Raw genomic sequence first — 19,775 nt, forward strand, 5'->3', positions numbered from 1 at the left:
TCTTAGTTAAAAGAACTTTCTCCACATTGAACCATGATATTTCCATGACTTTTCCTTCTACTGATAGTTTTACTTGTATAGATACAGTGCTTATATTGCCCCCATTTATTGATTTACATGCCTGTTGTGCATCCCTTAAACATTTTAGGATTTGGCTCTGTTTATCTGTCACTGACTATTCTGACTGGGATTTTCTTTTATTCCTTCTAGAAGGCACCAGATCTAGAAGGATGATAAATACGTATTGGTTGTTGACTGAGATGCACTTCCAAATTAGAAGAAAGAGGCAGGCCTCTGTACAAGGAGGAACTGACTTGCCAGGCTCCCTGACAGAGTTGGCTCATTCGCGCCTCTCCCTTTCAGGAAGAGCAGAGCACTGTCCATGTCTGTGACCTGGAACTTTGTCACTGAGAGTCAGCTCATCTTGCCAGACTCGTGTGCTGAACTGCCAGGATGCAGGAGCAGCCATCAGTGGAAAATGAAAACTCTTAGAGATGGTTACAAAAAGGCACCCCCTTAAGAGCTTAATGCCGTTAATTTGGGGAGTTACAGAATCAGGATCAGACCATCCACAGCAAGGATTTCAGCAGTGAAGGTGTTACTGAGCTTTGCAGCTACAGGGCGGGGACTCGTCTTGCCTCCACTCCCCATCCAAATAAAAAGGGGAACCAACGTAAGTCAAGGCAGAGAAAATTTACTGTTGATTTTTACTGCAAATCAAATTCCAAGGGAGAAACCTGAGAGTCCTGAGACAGAAGAGGGCAACAGAGACAAAATTCATTTCCAGATTCTGAAGCAAAACCAGACTTTGAGGCTCAGAGAATATCCCCTCCGTGGTATTCTTGTTTTCTCTAGTTTCTCCCAAGTTCCTAACTCCTTTAAAACCCCACACTCCTATTTGGAAGTCAGAATTCATGATTCAAAGACAGAAATGGATTTTTCAAGTTCCTTTTGAAACCCTCTCTTCTCTTTCCTCCCCTGAGCCTTTTGAACTCTTCTCTAGTTTACTTGTAGCAAGTGGAACATTCCCCCAACAGGAAAATAGGCCATGAAACCTTCTTATAACATCTTTCCTTTTAATGTTTTTCTACCTCCACCATTCAGTTTGAAAAGTCCCAGCTGAAGGGTTGGAAAGCAGTGTTGCTGCCACATCCAATTTTCACATATAAAGTCTTCAGAGAATCTCCTATTAATAGGAAGGATCACAAAGAAAATTTTGACATGTCTGAAGTGGTCAAAGAGTGGTCGCAAAAGCAGAGAGGGGAACAGAGAGGATCCGTCCTGACTGCAGCTGCCTCCGTTTACCTGATGGTCACTGGGCATCTCAGAACGAGAACACACCCTTCAGGCAGAGATGTTTCCACCACCAGGCGCAGCTGGGCGCCCACAGAAACGGCTGCTGGGAAGGGAGCTGCAGCACCCTGGGAGAAGCTGACCACCCTGGACCCAAGAGCTCATGCTCCACGTTTTCCACCCTTTTCAGTGTTTGGGGATGTAGGACATGAACAGGAAGGTGCGAACAGGAAACTTGAAAATGCCAACTGGATTACTCTCTCTGATTTTATATTACAGTTTTACACAAACATACTCAGAGGTTAATCCTCTTAACCTTGATAAGCGATTAAACCAAGGGCCAATACTTCTATTTGATATCCACCAACGAAGGGATTGTCACCCGCCCAGCAGTCCAGGAGAGGAGGCTGACTTTTTTCAAGGAATGTCAGCTGGAGGCTCTCTGAGGCCTGTGTTTGAAAGCAAAGGAGAGCAGGAGTCTGGCTACCAGGACACTTGAACTTAACTGGACAGGACATCTTAGATAAAGAAATTTAAAGTTTTTCTTTGCATTTTATGATTCTTCTCTATCCTTCGGGGAAAAGAAGTATTATTGTGAAATAGATTGCATGTGTGTAAAAGTGTACAAAATATAAACGTACAGCACAGTGAATATTACACAGCAAAGCCCATGCAGCCACCACCAAGACCAGGAGCTAAAGCACTGCCAACATCCCTTAGGGGCCTCTCCTCTCGAAATCGAGCAGCCCAACCCTGGACCTCTTTTTAAAGTTTGGGGTTAATAGCTTCCAAGGTTTCCCAACTTTGACCTTTCTCCTTCCTCTCTGTAGTTCATCCCCTAAAAGAAATTTGTAAAGTAATTGTCCATAATACGTATGCTCACTGAACTAGTGCCCTGTTTAAGTATTTAAGGGTTTGAAGTAGGATAAATAAAAATTTAAAAAACCAAGAAAATAGTTTCTCATGCGCTGAAAATATTAGCATATTCTTCTCTAAAATGCTAGGATGCATGGGACCTTGCTGCCAGCCACAATGCTGAGATGGACAGCTACATCGCCCTTCCTAAAGGGTAAGTGCTGGAAACAAGTATTTGCATTATTACCAAAAATAATACAACCTACTTCTGTCCAGGTTTTCCCACTTGCAAAGGCTGTAATACAGGGACTTCCCTGGTGGTGCAGCAGTTAAGAATCCTCCTGCCAATGCAAGGTTCACGGGTTTGAGCCCTGGTCCGGGAAGATCTCACGTGCCGCAGACCAACTAAGCCCATGCACCACAACTACTGAGCCTGTGCTCTACAGCCCGTAAGCCACAACTACTGAAGCCTGCATGCCTAGAGCCCGTGCTCCGCAACAAAGAGAAGCCACCGCAATGAGAAGCCCATGCACAGCAACGAAGAGTAGCCCCTGCTCACCACAACTGGGGAAAGCCCATGCACAGCAATGAAGACCCAACGCAGCCAAAAATAAATAAATTAATTAATAATAATAATTAAAAGGCTATAATATAATAAAACCAAAAAACATAGAATGTGGAGCTTTTAACCTTTAGAAGTTTAATTAATATTCTGACCTTCAACATAGGACACACAGTCTCTTTAAAACTGAAGTCTGAAAGCAAATATCGTCATAAGGAGAGAAATTAGTGCCCAATTCTAGATGGAAAGTGATGGTAAAACAAAGTTCCAGTTGGACAAGTCTCTTAGATAGCCTCATCCACCAGAGGGCAGAGAGCAGAAGAAGAACTACAATCCTGCAGCCTGTGGAACAAAAACCACATTCACAGAAAGACAGACAAGATGAAAGGCAGAGGGCTATGTACCAGATGAAGGAACAAGAAAAAACCCCAGAAAAACAACTAGACAAGATGAAAGGCAGAGGGCTATGTACCAGATGAAGGAACAAGAAAAAACCCCAGAAAAACAACTAAATGAAGTAGAGATAGGCAACCTTCCAAAAAAGGAATTCAGAATAATGATAGTGAAGATGATCCAGGACCTTGGAAAAAGAATGGAGGCAGAGATCAAGAAGATGCAAGAAATATTTAACAAAGACCTAGAAGAATTAAAGAACAAACAAACAGAGATGAACAATACAATAACTGAAATGAAAACTACACTAGAAGGAATCAATAGCAGAATAACTGAGGCAGAAGAACGGATAAGTGACCTGGAAGACAGAATGGTGGAATTCACTGCTGCAGAACAGAATAAAGAAAAACAGAATGAAAAGAAATGAAGACAGCCTAAGAGACCTCTGGGACAACATTAAACACAACAACTTTCGCATTATCGGGGTCTCAGAAGGAGAAGAGAGAGAGAAAGGACCAGACAAAATATTTGAAGGGATTAGAGTCAAAAACTTCCCTGACATGGGAAAGGAAATAGCCACCCAAGTCCAGGAAGTGCACAGAGTCCCATACAGGATAAACCCAAGGAGAATCACGCCAAGACACATAGTAATCAAATTGGCAAAAATTAAAGACAAAGAAAAATTATTGAAAGCAGCAAGGGAAAAATGACAAAAAACATACAAGGGAACTCCCATAAGGTTAACAGCTGATTTTTCGGCAGAAACTCTACAAGCCAGAAGGCAGTGGCATGATATACTTAAAGTGATGAAAGGGAAGAACCTACAACCAATATTACTCTACCCGGCAACGATCTCATTCAGATTCGACGGAGAAATCAAAAGCTTTACAGACAAGCAAAACCTAAGAGAATTCAGCACCACCAAAGCAGCTCTACAACAAATGCTAAAGGAACTTCTCTAAGTCAGAAACACAAGAGAAAAACAGGAGCTACAAAAACAAACCCAAAACAATTAAGAAAATGGTCACAGGAACATACATATCGATAATTACCTTAAACGTGAATGAATTAAATGCTCCAACCCAAAGGCACAGGCGTGCTGAATGGATACAAAAACAAAACCCATATATATGCTGTCTACAAGAGACCCACTTCAGACCTAGGGACACATACAGACTGAAAGTGAGGGGATGGAAAAAGATATTCCGTGCAAATAGAAATCAAAAGAAAGCTGGAGTAGCAATACTCATATCAGATAAAATAGACTTTAAAATAAAGAATGTTACAAGAGACAAGGAAGGACACTACGTAATGATCAAGGGATCAATCCAAGAAGAAGATATAACAATTATAAATATATATGCACTCAACATAGGAGCACCTCAATACATAAGGCAACTGCTAACAGCTATAAAAAAGGAAATCGACAGTAACACAATAATAGTGGGGGACTTTAACACCTCACTTACACCAATGGACAGATCATCCAAAATGAAAATATATAAGGAAACAGAAGCTTTAAATGACACAATAGACCAGATAGATTTAATTGATATTTATAGGACATTCCATCCCAAAACAGCAGATTACACTTTCTTCTCAAGTGCACATAGAACATTCTCCAGGATAGATCACATCTTGGGTCACAAATCAAACCTCAGTAAATATAAGAAAACTGAAATCATATCAAGCATCTTTTCTGACCACAACGCTATGAGATTAGAAATAAATTACAGGGAAAAATCATTAAAAACACAAACACATGGAGGCTAAACAATACGTTACTAAATAACCAAGAGGTCATTGAAGAAATCAAAGAGGAAATCAAAAAATACCTAAAGACAAATGACAATGAAAACATGACAATCCAAAACCTACGGGATGCAGCAAAAGCAGTTCTAAGAGGGAAGTTTATAGCAATCCAATCCTACCTCAAGAAACAAGAAAAATCTCAAAACAACAATCTAACCTTACACCTAAAGGAACTAGAGAAAGAAGAACAAACAAAACACAAAGTTAGCAGAAGCAAAGAAATCATAAAGATCAACGCAGAAATAAATGAAAAAGAAACAAAGAAAACAATAGCAAAGATCAATATAACTAAAAGCAGGTTCTTTGAGAAGATAAACAAAATTGATAAACCATTAACCAGACTCATCAAGAAAAAGAGGGAGAGGACTCAAATCAATAAAATTAGAAATGAAAAAGGAGAAATTACAACAGACACTGCAGAAATACAAAGCATCCTAAGACACTACTACAAGCAACTCTATGCCAATAAAATGGACAACCTGGAAGAAATAGACAAATACTTAGAAAGGTATAACCTTCCAAGACTGAACCAGGAAGAAACAGAAAATATGAACAGACCAATCACAAGTAATGAAATTGAAACTGTGATTAAAAATCTTCCAACAAACAAAAGTCCAGGACCAGATGGCTTCACAGGTGAATTCTATCAAACATTTAGAGAAGAACTAACACCCATCCTTCTCAAAGTCCTCCAGAAAACTGCAGAGGAAGGAACACTCCCAAACTCATTCTATGAGGCTACCATCACCCTGATACCAAAACCAGACAAAGATACTACAAAAAAAGAAAATTACAGACCAATATCACGGATGAATATAGATGCAAAAATCCTCAACAAAATACTAGCAAACAGAATCCAACAACACATTAGAAGGATCATACACCATGATCAGTGGGATTTATCCCAGGGATGCAAGGATTCTTCAATATACACAAACCAATCAGTGTGATACACCATATTAACAAACTGAAGAACAAAAACCATATGAGCATCTCAATAGATGCAGAAAAAGCTTTTTGACAAAATTCAACACCAGTTTATGATAAAAACTCTCCAGAAAGTGGGCATAGAGGGAACCTACCTCAACATAATAAAGGCCATATACAACAAACCCACAGCAAACACCATTCTCAATGGTGAAAAACTGAAAGCATGTCCTCTAAGATCAGGAAAAAGAAAAGGATGTCCACTCTCGCCACTATTATTCAACATAGTTTTGGAAGTCCTAGCCATGGCAATCAGAGAAGAAAAAGAAATAAAAGGAATACAAATAGGAAAACAAGACGTAAAACTGTCACTGTCTGCAGATGACATGATACTATACATAGAGAATCCTAAAGATGCCACCAGAAAACTAGCAGAGCTAATTAATGAATTTGGTAAAGTTGCAGCATACAAAATTAATGCACAGAAATCTCTTGCATTCCTATACTCTAATGATAAAAAATCTGAAAGAGAAATTAAGGAAACACTCCCATTTACCTTTGCAACAAAATGAATAAAATACCTAGGAATAAACCTACCTAGGGAGACAAAAGACCTGTATGCAGAAAACTATAAGACACTGATGAAAGAAATTAAAGATGATACCAACAGATGGAGAGATATACCATGTTCTTGGATTGGAAGAATCAACATTGTGAAAATGACTATACTACCCAAAGCATTCTACAGATTCAATGCAATCCCTATCAAACTACCAATGGCATTTTTTACAGAACTAGGACAAAAAATCTTAAAATTTGTATGGAGACACAAAAGACCCGAGTAGCCAAAGCAGTCTTGAAGGAAAAAAACGGATCTGGAGGAATCAGATGCCCTGACTTCAGACTACACTACAAAGCTACAGTCATCAAGACATGGTAGTGGCACAAAAACAGAAACATACATCAATGGAACAAGATAGAAAGCCCAGAGATAAACCCACGCACCTATGGTCAACCAATCTATGACAAAGGAGGCAAGGATATACAATGGAGAAAGGACTGTCTCTTCAATAAGTGGTGCTGGGAAAACTGGACAGCTACATGTAAAAGAGTTAAATTAGAACACTTCCTAACACCATACACAAAAATAAACTCAAAATGGATTTGAGACCTAAATGTAAGGCCAGACACTATAAAACTCTTAGAGGAAAACATAGGAAGAACACTCTTTGACATAAATCACAGCAAGATCTTTTTTGATCCACCTCCTAGAGTAACGGAAATAAAATCAAAAATAAACAAATGGGACCTAATGAAACTTAAAGCTTTTGCACAGCAAAGGAAACCATAAACAAGACGAAAAGACAACCCTCAGAATGGGAGAACATATTTGCAAACAAATCAGTGGACAAAGGATTAATCTCCAAAATATATAAACAACTCATGCAGCTCAATATTAAAGAAACAAACAACCCAATCCAAAAATGGGCAGAAGACCTAAATAGACATTTCTCCAAAGAAGACATACAGATGGCCATGAAGCACATGAAAAGCTGCTCAACATCACTAATTATTAGAGAAATGCAAATCAAAACTACAAGTTATCACCTCACACCAGTTAGAATGGGCATCATCAGAAAATCTACAAACAACAAATGCTGGGGAGGGTGTGGAGAAAAGGGAACCCTCTTGCACTGTTGGTGGGAATGTAAACTGATACAGTCGCTATGGAGAACAGTATGGAGGTTCCTTAAAAACTAAAAATGGAATTACCATATGATCCAGCAATCCCACTACTGGGCATATACCCAAAGAAAACCATAATTCAAAAAGACACATGCACCCCAATGTTCATTGCAGCACTATTTACAATAGCCAGGTCATGGAAGCAACCTAAATGTCCATCAAAAGACGAATGGAAAAAGAAGATGTGGTAATATATACAATGGAATATTACTCAGCCATAAAAAGGAACGAAATTGGGTAATTTGTTGAGACGTGGATGGATCTAGAGACTGTCATACAGAATGAAGTAAGTCAGAAAGAAAAAAACAAATATCATATATTAACGCATGTATGTGGAACCTAGAAAAATGGTACAGATGAACCGGTTTGCAGGGCAGAAGTTGAGACACAAATGTAGAGAACAAACATATGGACACCAAGGGGGGAAAGCCGCGGGGGGTGGGGGTGGGGGTGGGATGAATTGGGTGATTGGGATTGACATATATACAGTGATGTGTATAAAACTGATGACTAATAAGAACCTGCTGTATAAAAAAAGAAATAAAATTAAGTATTAAAAAAAAAAAGTTCCAGTTGCTTTTAGGGCAAAGCCACATTATCTTTATCTGTTTAATCCCCTTTACTGCCTATACAGTGCCTTATTATTAGCAGCTCTTCTATAAATGTTTGTTGATTGAAGGCATTTTTCCATGAATAATTTCAGAAAAAGAAAACAGAATTATGCTTACTAGTTTTGATGTGTATTCATGGCTTCTTAATTATACTCAAAAATATAGTGGAGAAGAGAAAGTTAAGGATCTCAAAAGAAATTATTATGCATAATATACAACTCAGGAATACAAGGAAGCATGTCCGGAAAACATGTTTGTTCTAGTCTTAGTTTTCACTTTTGTTTCCTCCAGGTCATGTGGGGTGCAGTTTTAAGGCAAATGCAGAAAGAGTTATAAGACAGGAGGAAAGTTCTTTCAGAGAAAAGCAAAAATAAGAAGGGGAGGCTACCTCTTTGTTCTTCCTCCCTGGCTTTTAGGTTATCAAGGGCAACAGCAGGCTGGCTGCAGAGCCTGACCTCTTGCACAGCGCCACCCAGTGGCCTAGACTGTGAACTTGTTTTTATTTTGCCAAAGGTTGAAAAATTAGAAATTCCGAAGTTGTGAACAGATTTGACAAGTCACTACTCATATTTATGGGAGGGTATAAATGCTAGCTAACAAGTCACTTGGATATATTTTATTTCAAAGAGGACATCTCCTATCAAAAATGGCCGTGTCTTTGCTTCTGCACAAGTTACCTAGTGAGTTGATACACCTGAGTGTCTGGTGAGGGAGCCACAGCTGTGCCCACAGCTGCCCACTCTCCCAGAAGTTGATAATGAATCAAATCCTGGCTGTGCCCAATGGACGTCTGGAGAAGAAGCTGGAGGGCAGCCTTCTGATGGGCACTCTACTATTTTCATTTAAAGGAGCATGTTTGAAAAAAGTTAAGAACATGGTTTCAAAGTAAAGATGAAAAAAACGTTGTAGATTATGACTTTTTTCTTAAGCAAGCTTTTCATTCCTCTGCACGCTGGTAAAATTCAGGCCTGGCAACCACACTCTTTTAGCTTGCAGAGGCCCCATGCCAGACACACTGCCAATAATTTCACGAGGGATGTGGAAAGAAAAAGAAATTATGAACAATGATACAGAGGTTTCTCTGCCTCCTTTCTTAAAAGCATATCTGCAGCTGTTTCCAGGCATAGCCTCAAAAACATAAAGCCCTTGAGAGGAGAGCTATGGGAAGATTGAGTCTGCTGCCCAACCAAAGGCAGAAGAATCCCAGAGAAATCAAAGGAGCTTGACCCAGTTAGAATCTACTTGGTGAAACAGCAAAGACCAGGATGCTCCATTTTTTGGCTCTAGCTTCCTGCTCCTGCATGAGGACTGACCGAGCAACTACACAGAGGCTGACTGTAAGTAGACAAAGGCTGTGTATATAGGCCAGTGACAGACCTGTTCCAAGTAGGTTAGGAGAGCAGTGGGCTGGGGTCGATGACTAGGTGGGAAGTTGGGCCAGCTGACCTCTGAGGACCCCATGATTGGATGACTTTGATTGGCCCCAGTCCCATTACTTGAAATAATACATAAATAGAAATAATCTTCCCAATAATTCTAGGAAAACTGAGATCATTCTAGAGTGTTTAGCATAAACTGATAATAACACCTGCTTTATTTATTTATTTTTTATTGGATGCACTGTGTGTCTTGCAGGATCTTAGTTCCCTGACCTGGGATCGACCCTGTGCCATCTGCAGTGGAAGTGTGGAGTCCTAACCACGGGACTGCCAGGGAATTCCCAAAATACGTTTTTATAAATGGAAGAATGAAGGAAGCAGGCAGGGAAAATGAGAAGTCTAAGAGGTGTGTGTGTGTGTGTGTGTGTGTGTGTGTGTGTGTGTGTGTACACACATGTATATATAGGCTGATGCTGTGCAATTAGATGCAAAAGAAACAATCACTTTCCTTTTCTTGAACTTAGCTGAATAGACTTTTATACCTGCTCAAAGTTCAAAATGTTAGTAGTGCAGCCCTGGCAGGATTTAGACACGAAATGGAAAACCCCAGCAGAGCTTGTAAAAGCATCAGATTCCAGGGCTGTCAGGGAGGTTCCAAGTACCTGTTTTGGTCAAAGGGATTGAGAAGAGTTGCTGAAGAAGCTGGTTTTCTGATGTCCTCAGTACGACAACCACATCGGCAGGGAGAGTGTCTCTGTTTTTCTCAAGAACCCCAGAAGCATCATATAATACCTGCAACACGAATAGTAAAGCACAAGTGAGCCAATACCAACCCCATCACTGGCAACACGGGCACACTGTCCGAGGTCAGTAATTAATCAACCTCTGTATAGAATTCATCTTGACACAGCCATGCTTGTAAACCCAGACCACCATATAAGGGGGGAAAATTGTAATTTTTGAGAGGCCAGTTTATCTTAACCTCTTGTTCAATTATTCTTTGAAGAAGAGTCCTGTCAAAGATATATCACATCAGAATAATTGTATCGGGCACTCACAATATGGGAAGCACCCATCCTGTGAGGTTAACACTGTTATTATCTCTATTTTACTGTGGGCAAACAGAGGCTTAGAGAGAGGCTGAATAATGTGCCATGGTCACACGTGTCACCAGCGGTGCGCAGGTATCCCAACCTGGGCAGTTTGGCTCCACGCTCACAACCACTGCACCCTCACTCTTCCCAAGGTTCTCGTGGCACCTGAGTGATGGCTCAGGGATTTTCAGCAGTTCTCGGTTCTCAGGACAGAGGGGATCCAGGTCAGTGCAATTTTAAGGGATGTTCCAATGAAATAAGTGTTGAGTGACAAATGAATTCAGGAAAAGACACAGAGCCCAGAAGGAAAAGGATCCTATTTTTCCTTTAAAGTCAAGAAAGGACAAGAGGGAGAAAGAGGGAAGAAGAGGGCTGGGTAGGAAATAGGTGAAAAAGGACAGAGAGATGGGAAGAGAGGTGTGAGAAAAGGGACAGGAATGGAAGGCAGAAGAGCAGAGAAGAAGGGGGACGCGGGGATCAGGGTAGATGTCATACGCAGTCAGGCTTCAATGCTAAGGTAAATTAAGTTTTTAAGGGCGAAAATTGGATTGCAATTTCTAGCAAAGATCCAAAATAGATACCATGATGTATTATGTGGAGGGAAAAACCACCTCTTCACTTGTATTAGACTGCCTTTTAACCAACCTCCAGTCAGGCAAAATTAATTTCCATGCCATGATGTGAACGTGAAAAATAATTTCAGTAAGTCTCAAATCAACAAAATAATCAGAAATACCTTTTAGTGAGCTCCTATCCATTTTCTGGACCCAGGGCCTCAGCAGACCCTGCGAGAACCAATTAGCCATAATTCACGCCGCTCCTTTGAGAGTAACGTGCACAATGAATTGTTGGCTACAGGGGGAAAGAATTTCCTCAATCACTCACTAATTCGCTTCAGGAACTTGAAATTGAGACTCAGGCATAATGGGTGAAAAATGGAAATTTCAGTTAATGTTGTAAAAGCTTAACATCTGGATGATGGAGTTTTTTTTTTTTTTCCTTTTCATCTAGACATTTTTGGTGCCCTGTAGACACACACTTGGGCTACGAAGTGCTAAAAATTGAGCCCCACTGTGATATTAACCCTCCTCCATTACCTACACATCTCCAAATGACTTTTCTTTTTTTTCCCTCCAAATGACTTTTGAATGTGAACATTCACCACTAAACGCTGCAAAAGCTGTAATATGTTTTCTCTATGGAGAGCTGTCACTTCTAGGCCAAACCTCAGGTGAGAAGCAGATGGCAGCTCTGTGGGCCACCCCAGCGAGAAAGTGCTTCTTTGCCAGAGGCTACTTTCTGTGAGCAACACCACTGAGAAAGTTTGGGAATTATGATTAGGTATTCAAGAAGAATTAAAAGGAGAAAGGAATCTGCAAGCAATTTCATGAGGGCCACAAACAGGGTACAGTTGACACTTACCCCTTGTCAAGTTCAGGTTTAATAACTGACGTGTCTCACCTTTCCAGCAAAGTGCTGAATGCCAAAGCACAGCTCCATTCCTTTGGGCCTCCAGACGTATTTGCATCGGAGATTATCTTCAAATTTATCTGTGTGGATTTTCATGTTTAAAAGTTACAACGTGAACTATTTGGTCCTTCAGACAAAAGTATGCTCCTCGAACCATGATGACCCAAAATAAGGAATTTCAGAGTAGCCTGATATTATTCTTGTATGTTCAGTGATGGAGAAAGGTTCCCCCATGTGATGGGCATTTACAGCTGAGTTCTCATTTACTTGTTTCATGTTGTCTTTAGTGTCAGGCTGTTCCCTACGGTATCATGCTCTGCTCTGAGAACTCCTAGGATGAACACTGATGCCACCAGGAGACCAGCTAATTAGCTTTAGAACCATGAAGATATTCCATGGAAGGCAAATAACCCTGGTTTATACTCCTCTTGGCAACTTGTGACAATTTTATAAATAAAAGGAAGTCACTTGAGGGTGACAATCTCAACTCCTAGAAGTGAATCTCTCCCACAGATCAATTTTCCATCTGGGAAAAAGGCTTGAAACTTCGTGTTCCTCCCTCTACAAATAGTTTTGCTTTTGTTGTGACTGACGACCTACTACTCTGTGTGAGGAACTGTGCTAACTAGTAAAGGGATGCAAGGGTTGGGGCTTTGTTGCCCAGGGATCTCACAATGTAAGTGAGAGACAGGACCATGTGCAACACTGAAGATTCACAAAGGAGGAGGAGTAGCTCAATAGGTACAGGGGTAAAGCACAGAGGGCCTTGAATGCCAGAAGGAGGTGTTTTACTGTCACTTCATAGATAATGGTAACCTAATGAAAAGGTAGCTTTAGGAAGACTAAATCAGCTGGGATGTCCAGGGTAGAGGGGGAGAATATGAGCCTGGAACCCAGGAGACCAGCAGGGGCTTCTGTACAAACTTGGACTAGAGATGGCTGGGCGTCCAGGTGGAGATACGAGAGAAGGACATGAGAAAGGAGGGGAATCAAGTACTGGTTATGGGAAATAAGGGAGCGGAAGGTGGAAAAAATGATATTGACATAGGGTAAAGGTATTTCCATTTGCAGAAACAGGAAAGTGAGCAAGGTCTGAGAGATGGTGACAGGTTTGCCGTCAAATTCTACCAGGACGTGTTCTGAATATTCCAATTCATTAAAAGCAGGGTCTATATTTTCACAATCACCGGGTAGCCAAAATACACAGGAAAGATTCCTTAAACCACATTCATCTGATGACGTGAGCCCAGTAGCCAAGTTCTCTTCTGCACGTATATGCCTTTTACAAAAGGTACCTACCAACCAGGGTCTGGTCCGTTGCTTGGGGAAACCTACTTTCCTCATCCAGAAGTGCAAGCAGTCCCAGAGGCTTCTGGAGGAACATATCCAAGAGGGGGCGATTGTCCTCGTACTCCACGGGTGTCACGTCAATGCCCTCATTCTGATACTCCATCTGGAAGGAAACGGATTGTGAATCTCTCCAGCCCAAAACGGGCCTAGGTACCACCAGTTTGCCTGCACTTTTTTGTGTCTGGCAACACTGAACAGAGTGTATTTTATTATGTGAGTAGGACAGGGCTCTTCTGCAGTAGGCAGGTGAAGGTGGCAAGAGAAGGGATGGCTCTCTGTCTCCCAAACACTGACCTGGGGACTCAGAATTGAGAAACTGATGTAGAAAGGAAGGGAAGCTGAAAATTTTTTATTTTAGTGACAAGTAAGGTTTAAACCAGGAAGAAAGCAGATTTCTATCTTCTGCAAAGGATTCTGCAAAGGAATCATCTCAGACTAAAAAACTAGAAAAACTCCAGATATCCCAGGAAGATAAACGGAAGGAAACTGGACTGAAATAAGGTCTAGTTTTGTACAAGTGAGTGGGGAGAAGAGTGCGATACAGATTTATCCAGTTCCAGTGATAAAACCAATACTGGTACTTTTAGTCCATGTCTTTGTGTTTATCTAATCATAGTAGTTTGTGTGTCCTTGCTCCTGTATTAAAACAAGGAACTTGGTCAGAACGTTTAGTTTGTGCAACTACATAATCCCTCTTTATACAGGAGAGTCTTGGGGTTGGGGTACAGGATGTGGTGGAGGAGAAGGGCCCCTAGCCTTTGGGTCCACTAGCTTCACATCCTGTTTTATTTACCATTAAACAGGGGAAAGATTTCCATTTTGAGAAAACCAAGAACATCTCTTATTCCTCCCTGAAGATACCCAACCACTTCTTGTGGGGTCTGGTGTGCAAAAGAGGGGATGGGCAGTTTGGGAGTTAAGAACAACAAGAACCTGTGTCCTGAGTTCAAGATCATCCTGAGTCATTTTGGACATGATCATAGATATTTTTAGTTAAATAAAGCAGAAGAGAATGTAGCATTCTGAGCAATGCACATGAATCAGTTTGGAAACAACATTTAAATAATTGGCTTGTCACCAGCTTCACTCAAGGGAGGAAATGTACCTTTCCACAGAAATCGAGACCTCTTTTTTTCCAGACTAAATTTAGACTGTTGAGTTATTTTGACAGGACTGCCTCACCAGTGGGGGTTTTTTTTTTTTTTACACCTTTACTGGAGTATAATTGCTTTACAATGTTGTGTTAGTTTCTGCTGTATAACAAAGTGAATCAGCTATATGCACACGTATATCCCCATATCCCCTCCCTCTTGCGCCTCCCTCCCACCCCTCTAGGTGGTCACAAAGCACTGAGCTGAGTCACCAGTGGTTTTTCTTTGGAGTCTTTGGCTTGTTAACCTAACAGGGTTTCTGCTTCAAACTCTGAGCAGCCTGAGGCACCTTTCCCACCAGCTCTAGTGCCTTCAGAGTTCACTGTTACCTCCTCAAGAGCAAAAACGTGCTGATTGAAATAGTATTGGATTTGCTCATTGGCGATGTTTATGCAGAGCTGCTCAAATGAATTTCTCTGAAAGTTCTCGAATCCAAAAATATCCAAGATCCCCACGTTCATACCACCATCTGAAGTACTGCATGAGAGAGAAGAATAAAACCTTTTAGGGGAGGAAACAGCCATCTCAGGACAGTGAGAATATATGTGCCTGCATTTTGTCAACACATGTAGCCACTCAGGGAAATCGGCATCCTGCCACCTTCGGGGGAGAAACTGTCTGTGTGCTAAACCATAGGCTCCTTGAGTTTTTCAACAGTACTTCCAACTTCTTGTTTTAAAGCAGCAGAATCCTTTCAAACCTTCCTCAGAAGCTCCATTTATAAAGAGATTAAAGAGGAACCACTCTGTTTGAAGGCGCTGGAGCTGCTGCTCATTTATTCTTCTACTTTCTCACACACAAAGCTTAGTTGGAAGAAGACTCTAGAGTTTGATGTTGTCAATTCTTCCACAATCAAGAAACCACTAATGCTCAGCAAAGAAAAAGCTGTAGTAGTAATAATACTGTGAGATACTGTGCTTTAAACACTTTTCATGAAATGTCTTAGTTGATTCTAAAAGCAACACTATGATGAGGATATTATACTCATTTTACAGATGAGAAAACTACAACCTCGAACATGCACTGATGAAGCTGTGAAGCTTGGATGCAAACCCAGTTTTCCCAGCTCCCAGCCAAGACTGTTCTCTTGAACACTGCACTGTAATGGCTCCATCAATCATGAGCCTCTCGGGTATAAACACTGCACCTTTTAAAGGAGATGGCCTGAGATCTTCACTAAAGAAAACCCAAGAGAGAACCAAATGCTTCCTCTTGCAATCTCTAAGAGACACTGAATGACAACTCTCCCCAAGGCCTCTGCTCTCCGGGGGAACTTACCATAAGTTTTTGTCTGGCTGCAGGAGTGTATTGATGCGATTTACGATCCAGCTGAAAAGCCTCCCATACAGGGCTTTGGACATGGCATCTCGGACGTCCAAGGCCCTGTCGACAGTGTTGGCGCGGATGATGGTCTCACCCCGGGCGACCACGCAGTGTGAGGTGAGGGCCTCCTGGAGCTCTTCAGGGCTGATACAGAGAACCGAGGCAGCTAGAAGAGAGGGTAAGGATGATGCCGGAGAATGCAGACATCCATCTATCCATCCACCCATCCATCCATTCATCTAGCCAGTATTTACTCAACACCAGCTACATGCCAGGCTCATCCTCAGCACTTCAGGGCCAAGGATAAACAAGCCGGGTCCTTAACCCCAAGAAGCACCCCGACTGATGCAATACCTCCCAAACTGTTCTGAAAACTCTTCACACATGTTAGATGAAGAAAATGCGGAAGGAGGTGGTCTTTGGCCAAATAAGTTGGAGCAGTTGCTGGAGGGTATAGTCTGCTCTTGGAGAATCACAAAGCACATTAGTATATTAAAGACCATAAAAAGTGCTACAGTTTAACACAAAAGGTGTTTATTTAAATCAGGTTTTTTCTAACTCAGGATTCTTATTCCTTGTGCTGCCATTACTACCTGCGGAACTTTAAAAATAAATAGGTCCCAACTCTGTCCCCTGCAGATGCTGATTCAGTGACTTTAGAGTGAGGTCCAACCTCTCGCATTTTTTTCAAAAATTTGTAGATGATTTTCAAAAGCAGCCGCTGGTGAGAATCACTGCCCAGAGTTACCCGGCATGGAATTCTTTTCTGAAGAACATCTATTTGCCACTTATGAAAAGAACACTGATGTTCTACAAGACAGCCTCTGGGAAATACTGGTTAGTGAAAACACCCAGAGCCAGTTGAACGACCAGCAACAAAACACCATGCTTCAGAGTCCTGAAAAACTCCCAAAGTGAAAGAAACGTGTACTTTAGCCACACAGTGCACAGGCGTCAAATAATTACCATTTTCCAAGGCTTCTGCGTTGGGCACCTCACTTTTATCAGTTTGATGTTGAGAGGAAATCGCTGCAAACTCAATGTTTCCAATATTCAAAATCCCAGCCAAAATTCTGTACACCGAGTGCACCTCCTGAAAACGACATCAAGAACCATGTTTGGTCACTGTCAGTCAATTAGATCACTTGTGCTGTGGTGCAAACTGCTAGCTGTCCACCAACGTCCATCCTCCCCCTTCTCCCGGGCACACAAAAGATTTTCCAAGCCTCCCTTGCAGTTAGGCCACGTAACTAAATTCTTAAGAAAGGAGCAAGCAGAGCAACACGGGCCATTTCCAGGCCTGCCTTACAGAATGGAGCCTGCCTCCTCCAGGCATTTTGTCCGTTATTGCTGGATGGAGCTCCCAGCAACCCAACCTCAACCGCACCACTGATTAGGGTGCCTGAGACCGATGACCTGATGGAACAGTGATGTTGTACAACCTGAAACTCTTGCCTTGGAATGCTTACATTAGAGAGAACTGATCTTTGTTCTTTCAGCCACTTTTAGCCTTTCACCCTAACTAATACCAGCTCCCTAATTCAGGTATTGTTCTTTCTTCAAAACAAGAGTGGATATGTTTCCTTAACCTCTTCTGAATATAGCTTTTATGAAATAGTTGGCAGGGCATTCACTGATGTTTCACTAGAACATTCGAAGTTGAATTATGGAGTACATGGTCATGAATGAGGTCAGAAAATCTTTTGAAAGACTCACTAGAAATTATCTGTGGTGTTTTAATATAATAATATTGGGTTGGCCAAAAAGTTCATTCGGGTTTTTATGACCTTTCTGGCCAGCCCAATGTATATTTGGTCTTCATACTCATTTCTGGCACAAGAGTTTCTAAAACTCCAGGAATTTTCTGAGTGATAGGGTTGAGAAGGGTGTTCTTTGTTATTCACGATAAGCCCCTTTCAACCACACTTGAGTCTGTGCTAATGAGGTGACTCTTGGAGGATAGGTGGGGGAAGGGCTGGTTGCCAGAGGCACCAACGTAGTGATTCAAGGGTTGGAACTTTTAGTGGAACCCCGCACCTCAAGGAGGGGATACTGGCTGGAGATGGAGTTAATCCTCAGTAGGCAATGGCTTGATCAGTCATGCGTATGTAATGGAGCCTCCACTAAAATCCCTAATTGACGAGGCTTGGAGCACTTCTGGGTTGGCAAACACAGGAAGGTGGTGAAAGGAGGTGGTGTCCCCTCTCCCAATACCTTGCCCTATGCATCTCTTCCATTTGTCTGTTCCTGAGTTGTATCCTTTATAATAAACCAGTAATAGTAAGTAAACCGTTTTCCTGAGGTCTGTGAGTCCTTCTACCAAATTATTGAACCTGAGGAGGGGGAGGTCTTGGGAACTCCCAATTTACAGCCAGTCCATCAGAAATATGAGAACATGGGAATTGCAGCTGGTACCTGAAGTGGGGGCAGTCTTGTGGGACAAAGCCCCTAACTTGTGCGATCAGAAGCTAACTCCAGGTCAGACAGTGTCAGAATTGAATTGAATTGTAGGAGAATTGGTTGGTGTGGGGAAGAAAATTCCACACATTTGGTAAAAACAGAAGTGATGGGGGTAAAAAAAGTTCAGCTGCTCTAAGTCCTCTTTTATACTGAAAGTGGAATACATGAGTATCATTAATGGTAAAATAAATAAAGTACAATTATTTATTTAAATATTTGCATTTCCTGTAGGTGAGAAATGAAATATATAGCCAGGAAATTTCTGCATATTATGCTTATAGATAGAGAAAAGTACTTCCACAAAAAATACTCTGGCAGGGAACTTGATTTAGTACTATACATAGCAGCAAACTAATAGGAACTGTCATCAGACCATTGATAAAGCATTGTCTCCAAATCGAGCCTTCCTGCAAACAAGGCTCAGTAAAGCCAAAAAGCTGAACACGGACTGTAACAGTGACATCTGCTGGATACATGACAATGCTACAACGACAAATGAAAAATTTTTTTTTTTTTTTTTTTTTTTTGTGGTACACAGGCCTCTTACTGTTGTGGCCTCTCCCGTTGCGGAGCACAGACTCCGGACCCGCAGGCTCAGCGGCCATGCCTCACGGGCCTAGCCGCTCTGCGGCTTGTGGGATCTTCCCAGACCGGGGCACGAACCCCTGTCCCCTGCATCGGCAGGCCACTGCGCCACCAGGGAAGCCCACAAATGAGAATTTTAAACTGGGCTTCCACTATAGAAAAATACTGTTCTTCAAACTCCTAAATCAAAGGCAAGATGTCATGTTCCTGACTTCAAGAATCACTGTTTTAATCACACAACTTAAAAGTGGCTAAGGAGAACACCTACCAAACAGGTTTTCTGGGACTAGCATGGATTTAACATGACAGCACCTCATTACCTTGATCAATACAGTGTGAGGCTTACAGAATGCATCCAGCAACTCCCCACAGAAGCAGATCCCTGACAGTAAAACAGAGACTCCACAGCAGTGAGTTCTATATCTGTCATTTCTATACACAGTTATCTCAAGAGCTTATCTGTGGCACAGTGGTTAAAAATCCGTCTGCCAATGAAGGGGACACAGGTTTGGGCCCTGGTCTGGGAAGATCCCACATGCTGCGGAGCAACTAAGCCCATGCACCACAGCTACTGAGCCTGCACTCTAGAGCCCGCGAGCCACAACAACTGAGCCTGCGTGCCTAGAGCGCGTGCTCCACAACAGGAGAAGCCACTGCAATGAGAAGCCCGGGCACAGCAACGAAGGGTAGCCCCCGCTAACCACAACTAGAGGAAGCCCGCACATAGCAACGAACACCCAACACAGCCAAAAATAAATTAATTA

The 19,775-nt window shown here is 41.8% G+C and overlaps 1 protein-coding gene across 1 annotated transcript in view; it reads right to left on the reverse strand.

The window, feature by feature from the left end:
* MYO3B (myosin IIIB) overlaps positions 1 to 19,775 on the reverse strand; it is a 380,991-nt gene that overhangs the window by 176,994 nt on the left and 184,222 nt on the right. Inside the window, exons 17-22 of the mRNA XM_069540813.1 lie at positions 16,933 to 17,059; positions 15,922 to 16,132; positions 14,973 to 15,120; positions 13,442 to 13,595; positions 12,134 to 12,222; positions 10,241 to 10,370 (exon numbers count right to left, since the gene is read on the reverse strand). Coding sequence (XP_069396914.1) covers positions 10,241 to 10,370; positions 12,134 to 12,222; positions 13,442 to 13,595; positions 14,973 to 15,120; positions 15,922 to 16,132; positions 16,933 to 17,059 — 859 coding nt within the window. The remainder of the gene's footprint in view (positions 1 to 10,240; positions 10,371 to 12,133; positions 12,223 to 13,441; positions 13,596 to 14,972; positions 15,121 to 15,921; positions 16,133 to 16,932; positions 17,060 to 19,775) is intronic.

Source organism: Delphinus delphis, chromosome 7, assembly GCF_949987515.2.
Source record: "Delphinus delphis chromosome 7, mDelDel1.2, whole genome shotgun sequence".
Lineage (NCBI taxonomy): Eukaryota > Metazoa > Chordata > Mammalia > Artiodactyla > Delphinidae > Delphinus > Delphinus delphis.